Source organism: Sinocyclocheilus rhinocerous, unplaced genomic scaffold (assembly GCF_001515625.1).
Source record: "Sinocyclocheilus rhinocerous isolate Xijiao unplaced genomic scaffold, SAMN03320098_v1.1 scaffold1112, whole genome shotgun sequence".
Taxonomy (NCBI): domain Eukaryota; kingdom Metazoa; phylum Chordata; class Actinopteri; order Cypriniformes; family Cyprinidae; genus Sinocyclocheilus; species Sinocyclocheilus rhinocerous.
The window spans coordinates 1,459,084-1,470,370 of record NW_015657961.1 but is presented as its reverse complement, the minus strand read 5'-3'; the positions used below and the strand labels follow the sequence as shown (position 1 = coordinate 1,470,370).

Genomic DNA, 11,287 nt, shown 5'->3' with positions numbered 1-11,287 from the left:
ATGGAAAAAGAGAAGGATGAAGAAAGAGATGTCTTTGTCTCATCACATAAATGTGTCCTGGTGAAAGGGCAGCGAGAGGAGAAACGGGGTCAAGAGGTGACTTTCTCTCTCTCCCTGTCTTTCTTTACTCCTTGATGTGATGTTGTCAACATGCATTCATTTAACTTGTTTGTTGTTAAAGGGACAGAGTGTAGCACAAACAATGCCAAGGTCATGGGTTCAGATACCAGGGAATACATGAACTGAGAAGATGGATATCTTGAATGCAATGTAACAAAGGCAGATAAACGTGCCTGCTAAATGCATAAATTTAAATGCAAAAATATGTAATAATTTATTCACTGTTATGTCATTCCAAACTTTTTTTTCCAAACGGACTTTTTGTCTTATGTGATAAATGAAAGAAGATATTTTGAGCACTTTTTTTTGTCTATAAAATTGAAGTGAATGGTAACCAAAACAACATGATGGTGATTAAATAATTACAGAATTTAAATTTTTGGGTGAACTATCCCTTTAAACCTGTAAAGCCTTACGTATTAACCTGACATTTTTAAAGACAAAAATATATACGATTTTTAAATGTTTTGATACATTAAATATGATTTTTTAAAACATATTTGATACATCAGGCTTTTATGGCACATATAATAGAATATGGAGCTCATACTTGAGGAGGGAAGAAGCAGCTCAATTTTTTCATAAATATGCAATTTGGCGTTGTTTGCAGATGTTGTTTTTATGTGGCCAAAAAGTGAAAATTAAAATTGTAATACCTTTAATATAAATAACTGAGAACAGTACAGCAAATTACGTACATAAAATGCATATCAATATTAGTTGTCACTCTATATTTCCCAATATTATACATTATTAAGATGATATTAAAATGCTTAGTTTTATGATCAAAACTCTGTAGTTTTCATTGTTTGGAAAACTATAATGCAAATACAATACAATGATGATCGAAAGATGTACAAATAAATGTTCTTCAAAGCCCGTTTTATCATATTTGATAGTTTTAACATAATTTTTCTAAAACATTATGTACTGATGATATATAATCAGATAAACCTATAAGTTGCTCCAGTCCAGTAAATGTTATTCTTGCAATATTAATAAAAATATAAAAAGTAATCTTATGTTTACTTTATTAAAATCATTATAGATTTTACAGAAAACAGTAAAATTTTTACAATTATACTAGAAGCCGTTTTACTTACTAAAAGAGTATAAACTAGCAATCAAATGACGGAAGGCATGTAGTAGATTGTGTTCAACAGTAGCTTTGATCATGCTGATAATTTAGAGGTCTTAGGGATTCATATATCAAATATAATACAGTAGGCTTTATAGGGTTAAAGATGACGTGTTGGTCCAGTTTAATATGCAAATTAAGGTAGGTTGATTCCTCCGATAGTGTAAACACCATGGCACATCAAAACATTGCTCTGGCAACATTGGCTCAACCATTTGTCTTGTATTTGGGGCATGAAATCCTGTTTGTCCGAATAATGGAAGATGGGGGAATGGACAGGAAACCTGTTTGAAAACAATATTACATTATTTTGTGATGCTGGCGGCACATAAATTACACCCGTCACCTTCCTATCCATCGTCCTTCCTGTTACGGTGAATGTGAGTGGCAGGCAGATGGCGACCGGGTCAGGACAGGTGAGATGGAAAAGACCTGCAGCTCATTGTGGTTTCAGACCAGCGTCTTCTCAGGGTAGGTTTTGTTTATAGAGCCGAATCATCAGCATAAGAGAGGAAGGGTTACAGACAAACAGCACTCAACCGTGACAGGATAAGAAGAAGGGAGGTATCAGAGTATTAAACCACAGATACACACACACACACACACACTGAACTCCAAACATTATCCAACTCAGAGATTGTCTTTATTGCTGCAGTGTCATTGTCCTTCAAATTTGATCTTTCCTTGTCAAACAGATGCTGCGATGCTTTTATTAACTGGCTGGAGAGTGAGAGAGAGGATTCATTCTCAGGTTATTGTATTTATATATATATATAAATATATATATATATAAATTATATATATATATATAATTATTATTATTTGCATTTCACATCTCTAATATTACGGTTTTATTCATTTTTTAGATTTGTCTCCATGTAGGCTAATTTTCCTCACTCTGTGTGTTTGTATGCTCCAGCCTCTCAGATTACGGCTATTGTTGTGTACACAAGCTGGGAGAGACATGCGCTGGTGGGCTCAGATGTCAGACTCTCTTGCTCTTTCTTCTCTTGGCAATGGACTTCTCCAGACGTAACCTTCTCGTGGCACTACCGTCCAGATGGGGCGAAAGAAGGCATCGCAGTGCGTAGAAACACACACCTACACTTTTTCTGCTCTAGAGATATGTGTAAGAAATTATTTAAAGCAATAGTTAACCCAAAATGGGTAAATATAGCGTACTATAGCATGGAACACATAAGAGATATTTGGCAGAATGTCCAGGCTTCTCTTTTCTTTACCCAGGCCCCCATATATATTCATCATAAATAAAAGAGTTGCCTGTACAGTCTGCTAAACATCTTTTTTTTTTATCTTCCTTTGCAAGAGACAAAGTTACACAGGTATGAAAGAACATGAGTGAGAATAAATGACAAAGTTTGTTTTTGGGTGAACTTTCTTTATAAGATGTTGTCTATACAGACAAACACACAAAGCTAATTTACAGAACATTTTATAATAAATGTATTGACTAATCTACATCTAAAAGCAAATTAATTGCACATTTAGTTTTAGGTCATGTGTTTTTTAAATATTGCACTTATTTCTGAATAGTCAAGCATTCTTCAGCAAACCAAGGCAACAAAGGCATTTTAACCAAATCAAAAGATTCATATTTTTTCATCACATCACTTTATTTGACTGGATGCCTTATTGTTGTCTATATTCCAGAATATCTGAAAAGAAAAGAAAAAAGGCAGTGCTTGCTTGAGAGCTTTAGTTTCACAAGTTTTTAATAATTATTTTAATTTACAATTACAGCATGAAGCCTCATATTATTAATGTAGTGTGATTGCATTTCCCTAAACCTGTTAAAAGGTGTTTGCACTGGTAGTGTAACTCATATCTGTATGAAAACATGCCCACCCCTTGGGAATAATATCCATGTGTCTGTGTGGTTTGTAGAGATAATTACCATGCAAACAGAAACATTAGGTCCTTGTGGGTGTAGTTCTTCTTGCCGTGCAAGTCTTTAAGTTGGCCAACCGGCTGCATTCATTTTACACTGTAGGTAGTTTTGCTGTGAAGATTCTCTGCTTTCTTTTTAATTGATGCATTTGATATAATCATATCATATATATATATATAATCATAAGTAGTTTTACATTTTATGATAAGATATAGGATGATAACAGCTTTCTATCATTATTTAGATTTTCCACTACGTAGGTGGAGCTGCCTACTTGGATAGCAAAGGCCCATTCCGGGACCGTCTGGAATTTGTAGGGAACCCCAGTCGCCGTGATGGCTCTATCCTGATCAAGAACCTCGACTTCTCAGACAACGGAACCTTCACCTGTGACGCCAAGAACCCACCTGACATTGCCGGCCGCCCCTCCAGCGTTCGACTGCTGGTGTTTGAGAAGGGTAACATTATATATATATATAAATATATATATATATAAATTATATATATATATATAATTATTATTATTTGCATTTCACATCTCTAATATTACGGTTTTATTCATTTTTTAGATTTGTCTCCATGTAGGCTAATTTTCCTCACTCTGTGTGTTTGTATGCTCCAGCCTCTCAGATTACGGCTATTGTTGTGTACACAAGCTGGGAGAGACATGCGCTGGTGGGCTCAGATGTCAGACTCTCTTGCTCTTTCTTCTCTTGGCAATGGACTTCTCCAGACGTAACCTTCTCGTGGCACTACCGTCCAGATGGGGCGAAAGAAGGCATCGCAGTGCGTAGAAACACACACCTACACTTTTTCTGCTCTAGAGATATGTGTAAGAAATTATTTAAAGCAATAGTTAACCCAAAATGGATAAATATAGCGTACTATAGCATGGAACACATAAGAGATATTTGGCAGAATGTCCAGGCTGCTCTTTTCTTTACCCAGGCCCCCATCCATATTCATCATAAATAAAAGAGTTGCCTGTACAGTCTGCTAAACATCTTTTTTTTTTATCTTCCTTTGCAAGAGACAAAGTTACACAGGTATGAAAGAACATGAGTGAGAATAAATGACAAAGTTTGTTTTTGGGTGAACTTTCTTTATAAGATGTTGTCTATACAGACAAACACACAAAGCTAATTTACAGAACATTTTATAATAAATGTATTTTCAGACTCACCTGTGGTTTGTGCACCTGTCGCTTACCTGTTCAAAACGGGCCAGGTTTGAGAGATGCGGTAGATCAGAAAGAATAGAGAGAATCTTTCCTTAATTTTAACTGCTGTTTTCTGTTTTAAATAGAACATTTCATTCTTATAATTAAATCTGCAGGTATTTAGTTCTTTTTTAAATTTGTTTTTAATTTTATTTTGTTCCTTGTTTTCTAAATGCGCAAAAATATCAACGAGAATAAGCTGCAGTATCAAGGACATTACAAAAACAAGCGTTTGTTCTTGTTTTTGTTCTGGGTCAAGGTTTATTTTTGTATCAGCTGTCTATTCAATGATTTTGAGCTTTTGTAATGCTTTCTAACGTGTACTTAACCTTCTCGTGGCACTACCGTCCAGATGGGGCGAAAGAAGGCATCGCAGTGCGTAGAAACACACACCTACACTTTTTCTGCTCTAGAGATATGTGTAAGAAATTATTTAAAGCAATAGTTAACCCAAAATGGGTAAATATAGCGTACTATAGCATGGAACACATAAGAGATATTTGGCAGAATGTCCAGGCTTCTCTTTTCTTTACCCAGGCCCCCATCCATATTCATCATAAATAAAAGAGTTGCCTGTACAGTCTGCTAAACATCTTTTTTTTTTATCTTCCTTTGCAAGAGACAAAGTTACACAGGTATGAAAGAACATGAGTGAGAATAAATGACAAAGTTTGTTTTTGGGTGAACTTTCTTTATAAGATGTTGTCTATACAGACAAACACACAAAGCTAATTTACAGAACATTTTATAATAAATGTATTGACTAATCTACATCTAAAAGCAAATTAATTGCACATTTAGTTTTAGGTCATTTGTTTTTTAAATATTGCACTTATTTCTGAATAGTCAAGCATTCTTCAGCAAACCAAGGCAACAAAGGCATTTTAACCAAATCAAAAGATTCATATTTTTTCATCACATCACTTTATTTGACTGGATGCCTTATTGTTGTCTATATTCCAGAATATCTGAAAAGAAAAGAAAAAAGGCAGTGCTTGCTTGAGAGCTTTAGTTTCACAAGTTTTTAATAATTATTTTAATTTACAATTACAGCATGAAGCCTCATATTATTAATGTAGTGTGATTGCATTTCCCTAAACCTGTTAAAAGGTGTTTGCACTGGTAGTGTAACTCATATCTGTATGAAAACATGCCCACCCCTTGGGAATAATATCCATGTGTCTGTGTGGTTTGTAGAGATAATTACCATGCAAACAGAAACATTAGGTCCTTGTGGGTGTAGTTCTTCTTGCCGTGCAAGTCTTTAAGTTGGCCAACCGGCTGCATTCATTTTACACTGTAGGTAGTTTTGCTGTGAAGATTCTCTGCTTTCTTTTTAATTGATGCATTTGATATAATCATATCATATATATATATATAATCATAAGTAGTTTTACATTTTATGATAAGATATAGGATGATAACAGCTTTTTATCATTATTTAGATTTTCCACTACGTAGGTGGAGCTGCCTACTTGGATAGCAAAGGCCCATTCCGGGACCGTCTGGAATTTGTAGGGAACCCCAGTCGCCGTGATGGCTCTATCCTGATCAAGAACCTCGACTTCTCAGACAACGGAACCTTCACCTGTGACGCCAAGAACCCACCTGACATTGCCGGCCGCCCCTCCAGCGTTCGACTGCTGGTGTTTGAGAAGGGTAACAGATCACTATGAACATTTTTGTCTTCATCGACTAATAAAAAATTATTTTGAAAAACAAAAATGGCTTCTTTGCAGAGAAACACCTTACAAAAGAAAGCCATTCGAGTTCCTCCTTTGCTTTCGCCTCTTGCTGCAGTTACTATCAAGACTGCTTTTTGCCTTTAGGCCCATCTTATTTCAGGGTGGCATACAAAATCTAGGAGATCATATGGCAGAAGATGAAAGTTTGCTGCTAATGGAAGTACAAAATAACAGTAAACGGAGACCCGAGTGGTTTCTTGTGTGGTTGTGCATTTTTTTCTGAGAGTACAATTTCAGTGAAAAATAGTCATTGTTGAATCCAAATGCCTCACACAGAGCCTAATTCATCAAATAAATGCTTTTTTGCACAGATGTTTTTGATTTTCTTCTTTGTTTCCCTTTTAAACAGTAAATTTAACTTCTCAGTGCGGTATTAGTGGTATATGCTGGCTTGGTTGGGAGGAAAAAATTAGAACATTTCCAGGTGAACATTGATTGATGTTGTTTGGAGTTATTTTTCAGTAATATAGTCGTGTCTGTAAAAATCCACACCACATAAAAGGTGCATTAAGGCAAAAACATAATGCAACTACTAGATCAGTAAAACTGTACAGGAGCTCTTTAATCTGCAGTCCTCAACACTTCTCACTTTATATTCTCTCCTTTTCTCTCAGTTCCAGTCCAGGCTGGTGTGATAACAGGGGCCATTATTGGCGTAGTGTTGGGACTGCTGATCTTCATTGTGGCAATTTACTATCTGATGCGTTTCCTGGTCGCCAGAAATTTAACTTCTCAGTGCGGTATTAGTGGTATATGCTGGCTTGGTTGGGAGGAAAAAATTAGAACATTTCCAGGTGAACATTGATTGATGTTGTTTGGAGTTATTTTTCAGTAATATAGTCGTGTCTGTAAAAATCCACACCACATAAAAGGTGCATTAAGGCAAAAACATAATGCAACTACTAGATCAGTAAAACTGTACAGGAGCTCTTTAATCTGCAGTCCTCAACACTTCTCACTTTATATTCTCTCCTTTTCTCTCAGTTCCAGTCCAGGCTGGTGTGATAACAGGGGCCATTATTGGCGTAGTGTTGGGACTGCTGATCCTCATTGTGGCAATTTACTATCTGATGCGTTTCCTGGTCGCCAGACGAGTGTTCAGCTTGAGCATGAGGTCAGTCTGGGAGCATCTGCTCCCTCAAGCCCGACCCGACCCTCTGCCTGGCCTTGACACACACACTCCTGTTCACACGCATACGCTTACCACGACACAGCCCAGATCCCCACCAGTCACACACTCACACAAAAACACACACGTCATGAGCAAGGCATTGACAGAACCCCCAACCAAACTGGGGATTACTAAGTCACCTATTCTTGCATAGCCGGACTAAATGCACTACTATTTTACCAAGATCCGCACACTTAGTCAGGAAGAGTGACATTTGAGTAACCAGCCACTGTTTTGTTTTGTTTTTATGTGCCTGTCCATTATAGTTATAGTCCGTCCATAAATATGAAGTATTAATGTACAGTAACTCACTCAATATACTGTTCTACTTGTAAATTACAAACTTTGGCAAATCTAGTTAATAGTTCTTCTATAGTGCTTTTAAAGTGCTTGTTGTATCAACCTTGAACAACTGTTCAAGCCAACTGTTAAAAAATAAATAAATAAAAATCAGTGTACCCTCACTCTCTTGTGAATAGATTGAGGGTGGTCCATCTAAGGCTGAGACTATTGGACAATTACATAACAAGTTGAGTCCTCCTTCAACCAGATGGCTACATTGTTCATGCAATTTTTGTATTTTTGTCCCCTTAGTAAACATGGCAAGAAAGGCAAAGGAAAAGAAGGATCACAGCAAAAACAGGCAAGTGCTCACCTGTGTCCACCCTAAACACGCACACAAACACACACAAGCACATATTCACATACACACATGCTTGCTAGTTTCTTTAAAGACCTCCTGTCCTCCAGTGGTCTCCCCCTCTTTTGTCTGTGGTTAGTCAAGTCAGTACATTTCCACACACTACCAGTCAAAAGTTTTGAATATTTAAGATTTTTTGTTTTGAAAGTCTCTTATGCTCACCAAGGAGGGATTTATTTGATCAAAAATACAGTAAAAACTGTAATATTGTTAAATATTATTACGTTTTAAAATAACTATTTTCTATTGTTTTAATATATTTTAAAATAGAATTTATTTCTGTGATGCAAAGCTGAATTTTCAGCATCATTACTCCAGTCTTCAGTGTCACATGATAATTCAGAAATCATTCTAATATGCTGATTTGGTGCTCAAGAAATATTTCTTATTATTAGCAATGTTGAAAATAGTTGTTCTGCTTAATTTTTGGGAAACTGTGATACATTATTTACATTATGATATACATTATGATACATATATATTTAAATATGATATACATTATGTGATACACTGCTCCGGGTGTGTGTTCACGGTGTATGTGTGTTCACTGCTGTGTGTGTGCACTTTGGATGGGTTAAATGCAGAGCACTAATTCCGAGTATGGGTCACCATACTTGGCCACATGTCACGTCACTTTCACTGTCACTTTCATTATTTAAAAGTTTGAGGGAAGATTAAAACAAATTTTTTTATTTACTAATACTTTTATTTAGCATAGGCACATTAAATTGATCAAAGGTGACAGTAAAGACATTTATAATGTTATAAGATCTATTTCAAATAAGTGCTGTTCTTTTTAACTTTCCATTTATCAAATAATCCTGAGGGGAAAAATATTCCACAAAAAATATTAAGCAGCAAAAGTTTCCAGTGATAATAAGAACCATTATTAATAATAATTTGAGCACCAGTAATAACTGAGCACCAAATCAGCCTATTAGAATGATTTCTGAAGGATCATGTGACACTGAAGACTGACGTAATTGTTGCTTAAAATCCAGCATTACTATCACTGGAATAAATGTAAAAAAAAAAAATATATATATATATATAAGTTCAAATAAATGCAGCCTTGGTGAGCCTAAGATATTGTTTTATCATTAAATTTTTTTTAAATTATTTTAAACTTTTGACTGAGAGTGTATATTAGGCTTAAATAAGGCTACCAGATAAAATTATATAATAATACGTTGTAGTAATAATCAATTAAACTGTAATATAAAAAAATGTAAAATAAAACGGTAATAATTTATATTAATAAATAAATAAATAAATATAATATAATAAATGTAATAATAAAAATAAGCACTAAAGAAATGTCAGGTTCATGGAAGTTAAAACTCCAATTTTAAAACTCCAAGCCTACATCTACCTCAGTGTTTGTGCTCCTGTCTGCATGCCAGTTTATGAAGCCTCATTCGCAATGCATGTAAACATACTTGTAATACAGTACATGTCTAGACCAGAGTAGCTGTACCTCATCAAAAATAGAAGCAGGGGATATTTGGGATACAGCACTGGTGTCAAAACTACATTTTTTGAAGGATACAAGCACACAGGCATGTTTGTTGTTGCCACATACAGTATACTCTAATTGTATGCAACAAGTCATGTGGAAAGTTGTATATATTAAGCTACAGTGTAACAATCCTTTAAAGGTTACAACATTAAAGGTTAAACCAACGCAGAAAATGAAAACTGATTTGTGGTCCAGATTTAAGAATACACTATATCACTCTCGGCTCTTCCCTATGGTCCTGTGGACATCAGTGTCATTGAGCTGGCAGTCAAATGGAGCTCATACATCTTTTTCTGTGCTAACGTGCCATTCATTTACATACCAATTTACTTTTCTTTCTCTGTCTCTTTGGGTTTATTTTCTTCTGTGCACTTTTCCATGCCATTATCCTTCACTTCCTCCATATCACTGATTTTTCTCCTCTAGCTGTCTCGTCCCCTCCCTTTCCTGCTGTCCTCTGTTCTCTCCACAGGTGAACAGTAAAATGCTGTCAGACTGAATCATGTATCTGCTTTAATCATATATTTTATCACGACAAACACGATCACGTACAATCAAGCCACTGCCTTCCTCGTACTCATCTCATCTCTTACAGGATCAAACTAGCAGATTTCCAATCTTGTATTGTTCATGTTCTTTCTGTTTTTATTGCCTTTCTTCTTTCTTTCTTTCTGTCATCGGTTTCAGTATACACTCCTCTGTTTGCGCTCCTCTGTGTGCGCCTCCTGTCAGCTTCACTCTTTCTCTTTCACTTCTTTATTTTCTTGGTTCTGTCAGTGTAAACCCAGTCTACCCTCCAATATCCAGTGAACTGAATGCAGGTTGATAAAGAGTCTATGTGCTGCAGACTAGAACTAAAATCTCAGGACTTTAAAATCCGATAACGGAAACTTGCTGCATAGTTTTACATGAGTATTTAGATTACAAAAGCAGCAAAAAAAGATAAGATGTTCAATATTTCTAGATTTGACGTCACACAGAACTTACAGGAATATTTTGGGGTTAAAAACAAGTTCAAATCTGTCAACAGAATTCTAAATTCTGTGATATTTCAGTTTAAGTTGTATTTATTCCAAAACATTCCTTTAAAGGTGAAGTGTTTAATTTCCGCACTAATAGTAGCATCAGATGGAACTGTAAAAACAATGATGTTATTAATGCAAAAGTACTGGCGTTATTTTTGGCAGTATCTTTCCAAAAACCTCCTACCACCCTTTTATGCTTTTGACATATGGGACGTCCTGCCATAAACTCATAATGTAATGTTTCTATTTTCAAAAAGCCTACTTACTGTAAAACTGGGTTAAAGCAAAGTATTTTATTTGGAAAATGTATTCACTTCACCTTTAATTGAGTTACATAGTGCAGCACCATTTCAGGTTTCTGACAGAACTGAAGTGAACCTTCTTTATGAAAAAAACCCCAAAAGATAATCAAACATGTTTCAGCATCCCAAGGGGTCAAAGGTCAGCTGTATAAAGATTCTTTTATTTAGGTGCTGTGATGTCACGCTATCACTCCCTAACTGGCCACTTCCTGTTTTGTCCTCCCTTTCCAGAAACCGAAAGTTCCCCTGGTGTTCATCTCCTTCTAACCACTCGTTTAGCATTTCACTCTCTTTCTTCTTCTTCTCTTCTGTAATGAAACTACCTCCCTTATTCTGGTTCCTCATATCCGTTAAACTCATCTGACCATTCCCACCTAACCCACAAGCCCTTCTTTCTTCTTCACCCCTCTATCTTTTATCTTCTTGCTTTCTTTCTATC

At 35.7% G+C, this 11,287-nt stretch overlaps 1 protein-coding gene across 1 annotated transcript in view; it reads left to right on the top strand.

Moving 5' to 3' along the window:
• The window catches only part of LOC107721701 (myelin protein P0-like), a 12,113-nt gene continuing 826 nt past the window's right edge, over nt 1-11,287 (top strand). The window contains exons 1-6 of the mRNA XM_016529838.1: nt 1-96; nt 3,412-3,625; nt 3,790-3,953; nt 5,832-6,045; nt 7,116-7,245; nt 7,897-7,945. Of these exons, the coding sequence (XP_016385324.1) occupies nt 1-96; nt 3,412-3,625; nt 3,790-3,953; nt 5,832-6,045; nt 7,116-7,245; nt 7,897-7,945 (867 nt within the window). The remainder of the gene's footprint in view (nt 97-3,411; nt 3,626-3,789; nt 3,954-5,831; nt 6,046-7,115; nt 7,246-7,896; nt 7,946-11,287) is intronic.